This window comes from Telopea speciosissima, chromosome 1, assembly GCF_018873765.1.
Source record: "Telopea speciosissima isolate NSW1024214 ecotype Mountain lineage chromosome 1, Tspe_v1, whole genome shotgun sequence".
NCBI lineage: Eukaryota > Viridiplantae > Streptophyta > Magnoliopsida > Proteales > Proteaceae > Telopea > Telopea speciosissima.
Window position 1 is genome coordinate 7,255,668 of NC_057916.1, and position 16,762 is coordinate 7,272,429.

The 16,762-nt window shown below is 39.1% G+C and overlaps 1 protein-coding gene and 1 pseudogene across 1 annotated transcript; both read right to left on the reverse strand.

The window, feature by feature from the left end:
• Positions 1–1,678: 1,678 nt before the first annotated feature.
• LOC122661913 (phosphopantothenate--cysteine ligase 2-like) lies at positions 1,679–5,308 on the reverse strand. Its single transcript, XM_043857427.1, has 9 exons — positions 4,825–5,308; positions 4,569–4,692; positions 4,431–4,475; positions 4,224–4,309; positions 3,736–3,788; positions 3,529–3,588; positions 3,164–3,265; positions 2,757–2,876; positions 1,679–2,113 (listed from the first exon to the last, which is right to left on the reverse strand). The coding sequence occupies exons 1-9, from the start codon at positions 4,994–4,996 to the stop codon at positions 1,862–1,864; spliced, it is 1,014 nt and encodes a 337-aa protein (XP_043713362.1). The 5' UTR covers positions 4,997–5,308; the 3' UTR covers positions 1,679–1,861.
• A 6,510-nt stretch (positions 5,309–11,818) lies between these two features.
• On the reverse strand, positions 11,819–16,506 carry LOC122661507 (annotated as a pseudogene).
• Positions 16,507–16,762: the final 256 nt, after the last annotated feature.

The following is a 16,762-nucleotide window of genomic DNA, read 5'->3' on the forward strand; positions in this document are numbered from 1 at the left end:
ATCAAGGGAAGAGAATGAGAGAGTGTGATAACATATGATAAAGTAACAAACTTTTTTTATTTAATATAGGCAGGGTATTTAGAGGGATAAAGGAGAGAAGAGAATGAATTTTATTTTTTTTGGGTAAAAAGAGGGTGATTTGAAACCATAGGGGAGGATGACATTGATTCAAAAAAAAAAAAAATTATGAACAAATCCTATCACATAACTTAAATATAAACATGACTACTGAAAGGTCAAGCTAGGTTTGGTTGAAACCGGCCTTTTTTCAGTTAAATATGGACATAACACGGATCCGGCTCCTTTCCAATGAGCGTCCTGGCCAATGAGTGTCCAATGAGCATCCAACGGTTGGGTTGCACGGACCCAGCAAACATCTAGCCAGCCCAGCCCTTGAATGCCTCATTGGAGAGCAGTTCATTGCCATAGCACGACCCAAGACTGAAACCGAAATGAAAACCAGAGTCAATTATTAAAAATGGAATCGAGGGTCTAATTGGTTACTACCGATTCTAACCTATATCCGATGAGAATTAGCCAAAGTCAATCCCGAAACCCTAGAATCGGCCCCTTAGATATAGAACCCAATGATCTGATCTCGAAAACATTATAATTACCGTTCCGAAACATTCAGAATTGGGATTAGTCGCAGCCAATTCTGATTCCAATTGTACAAGGGCCCACGGCTTAAGCGACACTCACTCATTTAATTCATGTAACAATGGAAGGTAATGTTTACATATAAATCACAAGTCCATTTTTACATTTTTTTAAAATCTAAACCGTCTGTTCTTACAAGAGTTAGAAGAATGCATAGTAATGTCTAGACTCTACAGTACTAGTACACATGCATTGACATATAAAAGTGTGCCAACAGAAAAATGGGTAGTAGACTCTAAAATGTGACGTGGCTAATGTAAACCATGTCCTCTCTATCAAATGAACAAAATGGACATATCATCTATCCACATAGCTAAATAAAGACCTTGTGGCATTTAAAAAAATAACAAACCTTTACAGGGCAAAACCCAGTGCACGAGGCTCCCGCCACTGGGGGGTCTATGGAGGGTCACAATGTACAGTCTTACTCCTGTATTCACAGAGAGACTGTTTCCAGACCTTGATGACAACAACAATTAGCCTATTAATTGTTTTATTTCTATTTTCCAGATCACATCTAGTCCCAAAAAATGAGTTGAAACCACATCTATATGGCCGGGTGGCAATTGGACAATGCTAGGAATCCACCCTCACTCTGTTTCCCTTTCTTCTCTCTGAAATCAAGGCAACTGAGACAAATCCAGGGGTTGTCATAGAGTTGCTTTAATTCCAGATGCAGGGTGGCAAAAGGGGACAAGCAAGGTTTTTTTTTTTTTTTTTTTTTTTTTTTTTTTTTTGGGGGGGGGGGGGTGTGGGGCGGCTTGAGGTCATTGCAATCTCTCTAAAAAATTTTTAAAACATATAAGATTTCAAAGACATACTGATGCAAGCTGTAGGCAGAAAAAGTATAAATCTTGAAGTACAGAACTAATAATCAGATAATCCCATCAAGTTCAGGAGATAATATATAGAATGGAACAAATAAATTCAGTTTACTGAATTGCAACCATGGACTGTCCCATTGCTTACATTATTAGGCAACAACATGTTGGCCTGTATACAAAATGGAAATATAAAATAAGGGGAAAATTATTTCTTCTTTTCATTCATGAATCATGATCAACTATCCTTGCTTTATTCTTAAATCATTTTTGTACTACACTTCCACGAAAGTAGAAAGGGCAGATTGGGGTTAGAGATGACCTACCAAAAATATTATTAAGGAAGAAATGTGAGGATTGTCTGACATCTATGTTGTGATCTAGGCTGTTTCTCTTGGAATGGATTCTTCAATATAAGCTGAATGTTTCTCTACCAAGAGTTTAATGAGAGGATTCTCCACGTCATCATCAGCCTGGTTTTTGTCTCTGTGAACTGTAATTTTTTCACTTTCTGTGACGACTATGACTTCTTCTTTACGAGTTGAAAGCTCGTTAGCCACTACCATATGCACCTTGTACTTCCTTAGGGCCTTATCAGCCTTCTCTAATAAAATCTTTGGATCTGTTTCCAGCTGTTGAAAAGGAACTGAACATCAACTTCTTAATATTTTGTATGCTAAGTAGGTTCACATTTGAAGATTTCTCCAGTAAATAAAGCAGTGCTTGCATCATCAGATGCACAAGTAAACTGAGAATAATTTCAACAAGTTTCTTTTGCTGATGATTGGATCAGATGTTTCACCAGATTGTTTCCTTACATGAGACATGAGATGGCTAATCATGAAACAAAGAAAAGGAGAGAAAATTTAAATAGAAAAGAAGTACCTCATTTAATTTGTTTTCAAAGGCATGAAAGAAAAAGGTAACAGAGGGAGGCAGTGAGGCACATAAAAGACGACTATGAAAGCTGGAGAAAGCTAAAAGACCTACTATGTCACATGAATCCCCAAACTAGGTTTTACCCTGGGAACTAATGTATTTTCATGACACAAAACAATATTTCCTAAATATTTCTCAAAACTGAAAATCCATGACAGATGGTAAGAACAAATTCAAGAATAAACAAATGAAACATCTGCACATTTGGTTGCTTCCTTAAGTATATGTATATTTATTTCTACTCTGTTAATCAACCCCATCACCCCCCCTCCCAAAAAAAAAAAAAAAGACATGAAATTTCTACTAGCAGGTGTATTGAAATATTAGACAAGGAACCTTGAAAGAAATGCAGAAGGCCATGGGAGACCATTCTTTCCTCAGCAGCGAGAGCATCTTTGGCACTTGAGCTAGTTGCATATCTAGAGGACCACAGGCTGATTGAATCTTGTGCTCTACCTGCACAACAATGAGACTGAGAACATAAGGTAACCATGTGGTGGTGTACAACAAAACTGATTGAATCTTGTGTTCAACAATGAGATTGCGAGATCATCAGGGTCCAATAAATAATAATAATTTTGAATGTATGACCAAATATATGTCTTATCTGTCAAACATAGTTCCTTCAAATTATAGGGAAATCCTAGCGTTCAGCAATGGAAGTGGCTCAGCTAAACCCAGTGCATGTGTAAGCATAAGATAAAGTAATACAAACTCATTCAGATAACTGTACACATTCTTACCATACACTCCCAAGGAACGTAGAAGTCGGATACTGCAGCAGCAAGATAAAACATGCAATGCGACCCGAGACGCCTCATTGACATGGCAACCATCCTTAACATCTGTTAACAAATACCAAAAAATTTCCTCAGCTTGAGTGTTGAAAAATGTTATCATAAGACAATCTTGCTGAAATTCTCTTGTTCATGCAACGAGAATAAAACGGGCCCCCAAAATATTTAGATAAAGGTAAGGGAAAACAAAAGATGCGTCATCATAAAGTATATGGACAACCTTCAGCTACACTTAACCAATTCTAGCATTCAAACATCACTCCAAACATACTGAATACTAATACATTTGGTTTGTGAAAAATCAAGCTAACCTGAAGATATTCAAAGATTGAGGTATAAGGAAGTTTCAGTAAGAGCTGTTTCTTTACTGCCTGCAATTAGGGAAGGTAGGTTATTATCAGTGTTACACAGTAGCTTTTCTCCAGCAAAATAGGATTGGCAAAGCAAATTATCCATAAAGGTCAAAATAGAAAACCACAATAATAAACAAAAGTAATATAAATTATAATGGTCCATACAGCATGATGATCCCTGAGTGCCCTTGTCGCTACTGCAGAATGCGACTGACACACTGAAAAAGAACACCAAGTCCAGTGAGACCAGTGCCAGAAAAATCAATTCCAGAAAAATTGATTCCTCCCACTCCACCTCCCCCAAAAGAGAAATATCCATGGCTTGTATGGGGAAAAAAGGAAAAGAAAAATAAAATCAAAACCGGTAATTCCGTCTATATGGTAGAGTTCCTAACAATAATCAGAGAAGAGATGGGAGATCAATGACCAGCTAACCCTTTAGCACATTAATAGCACCAAAGAAATTGGACAAATGCAATTATGGAAATATGTTAAAAATTTTCATGGATGCTCTTCCAGGCTACTCATATTTGTGAAAGAAGGCCTGGTATGGTGCAATGTTGATGGTATAGTATGAAGGGTTCAATTTTTGAGTCCTTCAAGGATACAATTCTTTTCATTAATATTTATGAGTTAAGCTCAAAGGAGCAGACCTTGAACAGAAGACTCCTCTGTAACCTCAAAACATTCCAGGAAAGAATCTTCAGGAAGCGATCTGCAATATGGCTGGAAGGTTCCCCTATATTAAGCGATTACATTAATAAAAACACCAGGTAAAAAAAGAAAAGAATTACTAGTTATTCTCTTGCACAAAGTAAACTACATCTGTGCAAAAAACTCGATATCAGCATAATATTCACCGTCGATGAAGAAAGATGACAGCATATCCAGCCTTCAGAAAATACCTGCAGCATTACCCACAGGTCCATCTTGTCAAAATCAGGTTTAATGTTTAAGCAAATAGCAGTAGAAACATTAAAGGAGTCATCTTAACATACTCGGTGGATGCTGCTCCTCGATGACCTGAGCTGAAGTTATCAATAAATCGAACACATCGCCGTTCCAGAGGAACTGTAGTACCACCAGATGTTACGCATACAACCCTATTAGGTCTTTCATTTCCTGAAATTAAGAACAAACAAAAACACCAGACCCAACCAAACCACGTCAGAGTTCATGCAAACAAAAGAATGAGAATCTTTGTAGCTTCTGTGGTAAAACATATCTTAACTTATGGTAAAGAACTTCACTTGCCTGATGATGAGGAGTTTCTTTCAATGAATTCCTCCAATCTCTTACTAAGGCTGAGACTATCTCTACGAGGAGGAGCTGATTCAAAAAACAATTTGACATCTGTATCCAGTATCTCTTGTGGAGCTTCTGATCCATTTCTTGAATCCATTGGGAATATCTGGAGACAAATCATTGGAAAACTCCATTACTTTGGGTAATATTCTACTCAAAGGTTGAATGGGAGTGACGGTCTCTTTGTTGAAGAGCACCAGAGCATTCAAAGAATCCTTCGAGAACAATGTCAACAAGAAGTGACAATTTTGTCAAGGACATCAATTATCTCCTCCTTTCCCCAAGATGTATTCTATGCATCATATACTATAAACCCTCTCAATTCACATGGCCGTATGATTTTTTCAAAATCTGTACATGTAAGACTTAGAACTCCTGTTCCGGTTCTTGATTTGATAATACTCATCAGCTATTGGGCTACAATTTCTTGAGATCCATGAAATAACAACAACAAAAAACAACAACAAACTCAGCCTTAAATCAACTTAATGGGGTCGGCTACATGGATCCAATAAAAAAGGGGATGGGGACAAAGATGAGATGTGGAAAAATGGAAAAAGACAAACGAAAGATACTAAGAGGAAAGAAGCCCAACCCAGCATGACAGAAAAATCTCAGCTAAATGGGGTCTGCCACATGAATCCTTGCCCTCCAATAGGCCCTATCCAAAGTCATGTTCGGTACAATAACCGGAACAGGTTCAATTTTTAAGAATTTAATTTTTCCAATTAGTGTCATAGCAAATCTTTGGGGGGGGGGGGGGGATTCAAAACTAACACTCCATCTAAGCAAAGTTCCAAATATTTCTACGGTATGAAATGAAGAAGCAGTAGAGGGCGGACCTCATTACAACGGTAAGGTTACTCCATTACAACCTAGTGGTCGTGGGTTGGAGTTGGGAAACAGCCTCTCCGCGACACGGAATTAAGGCTGCATACATTATCACCCAACCCAGACCCTGCAGTAGGGAGCCTTGTGCACTGGGTACGCCCTTGATAAAATGCAGAAGCTACAAGAAAATCCTACTTAAGAAAGCTATTTGGTGATAAATGAAAAGGCTCACCAAAATGAGAAAACCCCATAAAAATCTGCAAAAAGAGAATACCTATAAACACTAGAGCGTGGAGTTCTAAGCTAAAGGATTAGAAACCGAGAACTGCAAAATCGAATTCAAATCTCCTCCTATATTTTAGTATCTTATACTTTGGTTAGAAAATAAAGTCAAATCTTTTGAACTGAAAAAAAAATACTATTACGAAGATTAATAATAAGTATATGGCCATTAGCCATCAACGGGTATTCTCTCATCAAATGGAAAATCAAGCACTACACTGGGTTAAGTTTTATCCAAAAATATAAGAAGAGGAACTCAGAAGAAAAGGGGTTCTGTCTGAAATTAACTCCACGAGAAACATGACCTAATTTTTGCACCTAATTGCATAAACAAGAAGAGGGGTTGGGAAAAAACTTAAAAAAAGAAGCAATGTAAACATCATGAGATTGATCACAAATGCATGAAAGGTACGGAAGCAATTCTGAAACTAAAGATGAGTGGGGGATTCAATATCAATAATTAATCATCAACCAATAAGGAAGCATATATAGTATTATAGTAGGGCTGCAACAGCGCCGGGCTGGCCCGGGCTTTTTAAAACCCTAACCCAACCCTGAATCCTCATAGCTTAGCCCAGGCCTGCTCTGACCCTGACTCAGGGCCTAAAATCTCAACCCTGGCCCTGACCCTGACCCTGACGGGCTCAGCCAAGCCCAAGCCCCCTGTAAGAACCATGGATTCCGAAAAATCCAAATTCCCCGACAAGGGGTAGGTTCTTCTCGATACGAACCGCATCTCGCCGGTGAAACCTAAACCAATGACCCTGATTCCTCCTAAGAGGGTAAACGGGTCAATAGGAAGCCGCCACCTAGAAAGGGTCTAGGGCCCTCAGATTTCTCCCGCGAATGGGGGAGACTATTGACTCATTGGATAAGGCTGAGGTTTACCAAAGTCGATGGGTAAGTGTCAAGTTACAGATTGGGAAGGTGTTAGGCACCCAATCCGCCCGGCCCAGAGCCGGTCATCCTTCTTTTGACCATTGTTACTCACTAATACAATCCTAGTTTCAAGCCACTTGTCCTATACTAGGCATCTAGGCATGACACTTGCAATCCTACACCAAATTTCTATGTTATTCTATCCTAGGGTGTAAAAATAATTACATCGACATAACAAACAATTAAACTGATAAAACAGGGTAAATATATACAATCTAATCACATTAGCACATGCAATATATAGCTAAATTACTCTAATTTGGCTAGACATGGCATGCATGGAATTCACACGATTAAAACACGCAAATCTTATCCTAATAAACGACAAAAGAATTACTAAACACCTGCGGGCTAGATGACGGGCTAGCCCAACTCCCATCTCAAAGAGCGTGTAACTACGTCCCAAGGGATCCCCACATTAAACGTATCAACTCAGGCCACTAGATGGGCATTCTAGGTGGGATTAATTATTGATTTGAATTTGGGGAGGACTTATTTAATCCTAAATGGTGAACTAAAATGCACTCATGGGCCCAAACTCTCCACTCGATCCACATCAGGTTAATGGGTCAATGCCCAAACCCAAGCCAAGGTCAATTGGCTCCCAATCAAAATGGGCCCAAATTAGGAATATGGCCCAAACCCACAACTCAACTAAATCCCATTTAAATTCTCTTACAATTCATGGATCCGGGTGCTGCAATGCCCCGAGCTCAGCTCAAAGAAATCCAAACGAATACTGGATGGACAAATGGTTGAGTCATTGCAACCCCTGAACCCAAATCATGAAAGGGATCACGTCCAAATCCTATATACTCTGATTTCATCCCATTTAATTAAATGATTCAGCAATCAAGAAAGCCCAACCCACAAAACACGGCCTGATTCAAGAATTAGCTCATAAAACTCAAAGCAATAGACCGGTAAACCACTTGGACAACTAAAATAACCCCAACTCAAGACTCAAAATGGCACAAAGAATCAACAGGGAAGAGAATGATTATAGCAGAATTCCTTTATCCATCAAAATTAAACTTGACACAAAGCAATCCAGTCGGCAACCGATCAACACAACAAAACTAAGAATTATGGGGACAAGGTCATGCATCATGTGACTTTTCAAAAATAAATTCCACCAACCAATGAACACAATCCCACATATTACAGCATGAACTCATGGAACATGACAGCAAATATCATACACAGCAGAGAGAACTAGAAGCAGGGGATTATGGCTCAAAACTGAAAATAGATATAGCAAGAGGCTAACAGGGGTGAGGGCATGGGAATTCACATATATCTAAAGAAAGTAAGCAAAAGGAATTGGGAATAGGGATTCACCTGGGGTCTTCTTGGAGCTCCCAATGCAATCGGCCGTGTGCTTGATGGGTGTAGGGACGTTATTACAACCGGGGAATCAAGATGAGAAAGGGATTATTACAAATGGAAATAAACAGAATAAAAGAAGACAAACAGAAATGGAAAAAATAAAACCAAAGCAGAACCCTTCGAACCAAAGCAGCCTTTCACGATTGCAGCATCGTCTTCTTTGTGGCTGTTGCAGACGTATCTTCCAAATAGATTGACAAGAACCAGAAATGGAAATGGGTAAATGGGTCGCTGGTCTCGGAGGAATGGACAAAAATAAAAAGAAATGATGAATGGAATGGGTCGGTGGAAACGAAATCAGAGATGGGTTTCACAGAAACCGAATTTGGCTAATAGGCTTTTAGGTAGAAGTAAAGAAGTAAAGAAGTAAAGAAGAGAAGGAAAAACGAAAATGGGTTTGACTGGGGTGTGAGTGAGTTTCGTTGATAGTGGTGAGCAGATGGGTTTAGGGAATAATGGATTCGGTGATGAGTGAAAGAAGTTCAGAAAATGGAAGGAAGATGGAGAACCATGGCTAGAATTTAAGCAGAAGAGAAGAAAATAAAAACAAAAACAGGAAGAAGATGAAGAACCACGCTGGCTGGTCGCCTCCTCCGGCTCAGAGAAGCCTTGGCTTCACTGTCTCAGATCCTTTTCATTCCCTCCTCCTTTTCACTCTCTCTGCTCTCTATCTTTCCCTCTCTGTTTCTCTCTATTCTCTCTATTCTCTCCATTTTTCTGCTCTCTGTTCCTTCCTTTTTGCTCTCTGTTTTTTTCTTTTCTCACTCTCTCTGGTTTTTTCCTGCTCTCTCTCCGTCCTTTCCTATGACCAGACCCTTCTCTTTCCCAAATTCTTTTCTTTTGCCTTGCTGTCCCCTTTCTTTCACTCTCCTCTCGTCTCTCTCCCCTCTTAGAGAATGACGGCTCCCCCTTCCTTTTTTAATCTTTTTGTTTTTATATTTATCTCACCCTACCATTATTTTAGGGTTTTTATGTTTCTTTTTCATTTTACCCTTTCCCTCCTTAGATTTAGGTATCTTTTTTGTTTTCCTTTTTTTTTTATCCTCCCGATTTTATTCTTTCTCTTTATTTTTATTTTTTTACTCTCCTTTTCATTTGGTTTCCTTTGGATGTTATGTGGCACCTCCTTATGGAGTTGGGCACCAATGGATTTTTCCATGGGCCGAATCCACACACTCCCTTCATTTATTTTTTGGTGTGTCTGAGACGGAGATCACCGGTCCTCTGCATATCGTCATTACAGTGAGGGGTGACAAAAATCAAGTGTCCACACCCCCTGAATGGGTCTTCAACAATATAAATGTTTTAACCTACAAGTGTTTAAATCTGAAACTGTGTATACGCCTCACAATTTGGGGCTCAGGTCCCAATCCATGGCAGATTCCCATTAGAGAGGGCAGAGAGGAGAATGATAAATAGGTTCACCCCATTTCAGATCCCAAAAAACAGTTAAATCAAAATCCACCAAATACCAAACGTGAACTTCCAAACTCCAATTCCTACCCAAGTTCAGGCTGGGATGTCAAATATATACTCCCAATTGATTAGGGTAAGCTCACGGTAAGCATCTTAAAGAGAATCCGTCGACCTCAGAACACACTAAATTCAACAATGATCAAATCATTCCATGGAAACCTATCTTTCACATCGGCAGACACTTGAAGAAACAACGGGTAAATTTCTTGCAAAGGCCACCCCACGGCATCAAGATTATTTGGACACGTGTTTTTTTTTTTTTTTTTTTTGTGTGGGAGAGGGGGAGGTTGGGTTGTGCAAAATCAAGAAACCCAACCATCAATTTCCAGCAGCAACTGAAAGGAGAAAAAAATGAATTGAAACAATAAAAGAAGAAAGGAAAAAGGTGGGCCAAAATTTAACAGCTCAGATCCACCTGCAAGCCTTGAATCAAAGAAAAAGGAGAAGGGGACGAAGTGGAACTACAAGTCCAACAAGAAGAACAAGCTGAGAACAGAGGTTGTTGCGGTAACAACAACAACAACTACAACTGGAGACAGAACCCTACAGTAATCGTTTGGTATTTGCTTGTGTTCTTCTCTCTACTTCTCTGTGAAACGTTCCCGTCAGTCCCGGTTAGATGTATTGGACAATGAAGAAATGGACACGTTATACGCATAATGTACCAGAAACACATACAAACTCTATTAAAGGAAAGGTAAGCCATGGAAACACAAATCAAAAGTACCCTGAAAGTTCTATTCGCCTTTTGCAGTACCCGAGAAGAAAAAAAAGAAAATGAAAATAAATAAATAAAAAAATCAAAACTTACCGGAGGAAGTGAGCAGTCACCGGTCGAATCAAGGGAGGAACAAAGGAAGCAGTCGCCGCAGAATCGCAAAGACGAAACCCTAAATAGCTAAACCCTTTCTCTTTGAGGCCACGAGGGGGCGATAAGTTCTATGTTTCTGTGTACCTATTTCCTAAATATCTCCGCCGACTTTGCTTGTTAACAGTCGTTTTCCGCGAATTGCAGTTAAGGCTCTTTCTCTTTGAAATAACTAATTTATATTTGCGTTTTTATTTTTATTTATAACAAAAAAAAACTATTTATAATAATAATTTAAACATATCGTTTAATTATTATAGCTTTAATAGAAATAGAAATAGACGATTCTGTCTGGGAGCATGGCTTTGGCTAGGAGTGTCAATCTGTCGGGTTCGATCCGGCTTAATCGGGTCTTATCAATTTTTCCCCCGCACTCTGATCGCTCGTCAGGCATGGTATGGATTGCGAGGGTCAACCAATTTCACATTACACTGAAAATCATTGGCTTTTTGATGGTCCTAATCAAGGATGGATGGAATCGTTAAAATAACGGATCTGGATCGTCTACAGGGAACAGGGAATGCCCAGGGCCTTACCAGCCATTGGGTTGTGTGCCGCACACATTCCTAGGTGTGCATCGAGATGTGTGCGGCACAGCTCAACCGCTAGATAGCCCCTGGCAGCACCTTGGACGCACGCCTCCCTGGAGACGAGCTAAATTCATATTCACATTATAAAATTCTTTTAAAAAGAAAAAAAAAATTAATTGCCACACCAAAAGACATGGAAAAAGGATCTATTGTTGCGAAGGATGGAGTTAGGTCAAGGTGTTGGGGCAACTAGCAAGGGGATGACGGTGAAAGGGGGTAAATCAAGGGAGAAAGGGTTTGAAAATTAAGAGGATAAAATTGTCATTTCAAGTGAAAAATAGCAATGATGTCATCACTTAATAGTCATCTCCTAATGGACTGTTAATTTTATTTTTTGAAAAAATAGAGGGAGTGTACAAGTGCGATTTTTTGAAACTTTCGGATTTATTATCACTTTAGACAAAGTACAAGGGGTGTACGCATAATTTTCCCATTTTAAAAATCAATTGACAAATTAAAAATGTGATTAATCACTGTTATAAAATAATTGCTTACATGGGAAGCAAAAACTAAAAGTGCTCTATGATGGGTTGTTTAGAGAAAAAAAATTTCCCTCTCATCACCAAAGCTTCTCTACTATCTGATTTCAAAGGCTGTCTCCCAGTTCAAAAGCCAGCAGGAATGCCACCTTTTCTTGGATCACTTACACCTGCAAGCTCCCCAAAGATTACCCCTCCTTTTGATTTGCGTCCGAACAGGGGTAAGGTGGTCAAAGCGCGCCACCATGAACCTGGTGCTGCCCAAGCAGCCCGGCTGCACGGATTCACAGGATCATTTTCGGATTTCAAACCTTCCAACCTGTGCACTACAAACTGGCATATAGTCCCACCAGCTAGGCTCTGTAGGGCATGGCCCTTCTTCAAAGTGGTCACCGGTGACAGTTGTCCAATTCTCATATGTTAACACATTAGGGATAAGCTGCACAAATAAAATTTCAACACTTAGAACTTACTATCCAAACTTCATTGCTAAGGGGGTCTGGTCCTCAGATGAGGGAAGAAGCATGATTTCTGAAATCCTATAATTATAGTCAAAATGTTTGCAAAAATTAACTGCCCTGTCCAGAATATATTTTGAATTCATGAATTTAAAATTGAATCCTGTAATAAATACCATGACTTCCATTGCAACAAAAGGTTTACCAGTTGCTACTTCTCCATATGGGCTCTAGGCTGTTAAAAGTACTATTAGAGAGGTTAGAGAACAATGGGATTTACAGTTTTCACTTAAACCAAACACAAATCCCCTTTATCTCATGCATTAAGCCTTCAATTCTCAACAAACAGTTTCATAAACATTTTTGTTGGATCTGAACAAGAACAATCATGTCAGTCTATGAATAGTTATTCCTTTCTTACAGCTTCAAAGAATTTGACTTCTGAATTGGAGCCATAACAGAAGAGGGTGACAGTAAAATTTTTCTAGTATTTCCTAATGATTCCCTGGTCCTGAACACAGGTGGTCAAGGGATGAGGGTGGTCTCTTAGCAATTAGAGTTAGTAAATTAGGCTTAGTGTGGGTACCTGATGATAATACCTTGGAGCCATAACAGAAGAGAGTGGATCCATTCCCCTGGCAAAATGATTCAACAACACCTGTGTTGTTACAGCAATGATCATGGCTCCCCCACTTGCACCAACAACTGCTTTCAGTTGTTTGTCCTAAAGAGCCAGAACACAAAATAGTCAATTAAAGGGAGAGAAAAAAAATTGAGTTGAGAATTTGCATATTTTAAACTTAATTAGAGCTAACTCATTCTCCACTTAGAAGTAATCCATTGGTTCAGAAAAAACAACCAAGTAGACAATCTGAACACGGAAACAGAAACACATTCACAAACATCTACTACCTTGAGGACAATGGTAGGAGACATAGTAGATAATGGCCTTTTGCCTGGTCTAATAAAATTGGCAGGAGAAGGTGGTGGAAGACCAGAAGAAGCTTCGACAGGTATTGAGAAATCATCCATATTACTGTTAAGCAGTATTCCGGTACTTGGCGATAGAAACAGTGACCCAAAGTAAGCGTTTACACTGCTAGTCATGGATACGGCATTTCGCTCACTATCTACTATAGACATATGACAAGAGCCATGGTCATGGATTTGATTCCACCTGGAAGAAAGTGAAGTTTTTTCAGTACAAATATGAAGGGTGTAATCACCACAACTAGATAGAACTTACCTGTGAAAGGCTTTAAAACAGTTAAAAGAAAAAATCTAATCTGCACACTATTTCATAGACAGTGATTATATCAGATGTTCCACCAAATTTGATAATTTTGCATTTGACCTAGATCATCTGGGGTGGAAGTGGGTCACCTCAAGAAACCATTGTTCATATATGAATAGAGTTTTCATACCTGCCACCATAATGACTAGGACCGAAAGTCATATTATCAAATATGGTTTTCTTCAAGTCTTCTGCAAACTTGGGAGAGAGCATATCAGATAGAACTTTTGAGTCATTAATGAAATCAGGATCACCAAGATTCATCCTCACTGCGCATCCATGTTTCAATGCTTCAATTTGCCGATGGATCCCCAGTGAGCCAGAAACACCCTGAGGGAATCCATATTGAGCAAGAATGTTTAAAACCTGAAAGGAGATTTGGAAGACATTACATAATGAATCTAGCCAAGGAGTTGGACAATCAACCATAAAGGAAATGAGGATATAAATTAAATTTTACAAGTATCATTGCAGCACCACCAGATGGAGGAGGCATGCCTAGTATCTCAAGCCCAGAGATTTTTGCTGAGATTGGCTCCTTCACTCTGACTTGATATTTTTCCAGGTCTTGCATGGTCAGTATTCCTCCAAACTTCTGAACATCTCTAACTAAACTGTGCCCGACTGAACCGTTATAGAATGCATCTGGGCCATATATTGAAATGGTTTTGAGTGTCTTTGCTAGTTTTCTATTGTGGCAGATAACTCCTAGCTGCAGTAGGCTCCCATTTGATGTGAAAATATTACGAAGTCCCTTGTCAGCAAAGATCCCTGATTTTGATTTATTCATCTGCATGTGGAGATATGGAGATATCTTGAACCCTTTTCGAGCAAGATTTTCTGCTGGCCTTACTAGCCTTTTCCATGGAAGCCTCCCATGTTGTTTCCAAGCTTTGTGAAGGCCAGCAAGTTCCCCTGGAACTGCTATAGAAAGTGCACCACTAGCTTTCAGTGAAGAATTTTCACCATACATATTCTGAAGAGGAAAAACAGAAATAACAAAGAGAAGTCGAGGATCCAACTACAATGAATTCAATTTTTCTGTGAAGTACAAGCTTATGGGTAGATAAATACCAAGTGACAGTAATGCATTCATTAGTAACAGAGGGTCTTCACTTAAGTGTACAAATCTTATTTACAAACAAAGAACTGATGTTAGAGATTGGCAACTTGAATTAGCTATTGCCTTACAGTTACTTGAACATCAGTCTGAGATCTTCCTCGCCATAAATGCATTTCAATTCAGCAAGATGGGATCATATTTGTTTCAACTTATATAAATAAAGAACTACTACAAAAAGGAGAAGCAAAACCTACACTGAAGTACAGATTTGGTGTTACAGCCCCAAGGCTTGAACCTTAACCCATAAGTGAACCAAAATCTAGGTACTCAGCCAAGTTTAACCATGGCTGAACAACACAAGTCTAACCCCACCTGAGCTTCCAAATTAGCTTCCCACATTTCAAAACAGAAGTCATCCTCTGGTTAGACAATCACATATTTTAGGATTGAGCCCTGCATTGCATTATCCCCCACAAGAATGAAAATAAAAGTAGAAAATTAGACAAATTTAAGCACCTGGGAAGCATGTAGAGGAGCAGTTTCTCTCATATCCAATGCTTCTACCTTCCCACTGGCTAGTCTGACCAGCATGAAAGCACCACCCCCAAGGCCACTTGATGCTGGGCTCACAACACATAAGCAAAGGGCAGCTGCAACGGCTGCATCTACAGCATTACCTCCTTCCTTGAGAACATCTCTCCCAATTCTTGAACACCGGCCATCATCGGTGGCAACAACACCATTGTGTGCTGTAATTAGTTCATGTCTGGGCTTGGTGAGGTCACTCAAACTGGAATGACTTGAACAGGTGGGCAACAGGAATAAGAAGAGCAGAGTAATGGTTGGCCACAACACCATAGGAGCTTCAAGTGCAACAAAAACTAATACAAAGTTTCCCACACAAGAATTTCAATAAATAATACATCAAGCAATACACTTTACACAGACCACATCCATCAATGTGACCATCCAGACTATGTGAACTACTAAGTTGGCTTGGATTTTTTGAGTTCATCTCATACCCATTTGAACATCACTAATACCCATCTGCTTGTTGAACTTCTTGTTAGATTAATTTGATCCGAATAGGGACAAAATCCCAAAAGCCAGGATCTCCATAGGGCGTTCAAGAACACAACCAAATAAATAATAAAAAACAGGGATAAAACCACCAACCTTGTTTCGCATCCATAATGATGATGATTGCAGCGGAAAATAAAGAACAAGATCTAGGTGTTTCCCCTCTATTCCCAAAGTAACTGGCTCGATGAGAATTCCTTATGCATAGGGATGATGAATACTGAATATCTCCCTCTCTGTCCAGAATGCACCCCTCAATAGAGATTGAGAATAATTAGTTGTTATGGGTAGAGGGGGACCTAGCTCTCTTTATATAGTAATTCCTATAGGGTCTCACTCATCACAGTCCCAATAGGAATCTATCTGCCCACACTAAAGCCAGTCCACATAGGATTCCTAATATAACCCAATGACCCCCTTAATTAGACCAATATCATAATTAGCCTGAGTTTTACTTTATTTAATATTGATCCATAATAGGGAATATGAAATTATATTCCAAATATAATTCTAACACTTCTATGCACAAATGCAAAATGTACTTCCATTTTGGGCCAGAAAAATCTATCTTGTTTCATTCTTCTTTGATGCCTAACATGTTGGGCTTGTTCAAAAACCATCCTACAGTTGTGGTTACCTCTTGAATGAGACATTTTTAGAGCTCTGAGAACTCCTCTGCAGTAAAGTTTCATTAAAAAAAGCAGGGGATGTAATATTTATACAGGGGAAATCACAAGATTAACTACCCTAAACCAGATAAAGTAAAGAAGAAGGAGCAAAAAGAAGAAACACTCACATGACATGATTTATCTGTTCCGTCTCCCAACAAATTCTGATCAAACCCAACTTCTTTCTTTTCCTTCCTACTAGTATGAACTATCAAATAAGAGAGAGAAGAAGAAGAAATGGGTAAGAGCAAGACAACGAAAACAAAGCCTCAATCAAAGAAGAATATTGAGCCAACTTACGCGCGTTACATGTTTTGGATAAGAATTGTCGTTTTCATCCCAAATGTTGAATGGTTCCCTGTTCGAGATGACCAGATGTCATATCAGGCTTAGCATTAACTTTTCTTCTTCTTCCATTTTTCATTGCCGTAGTTTCAGCCATTTCTACCTTTTGATATGCAAATCTAGAG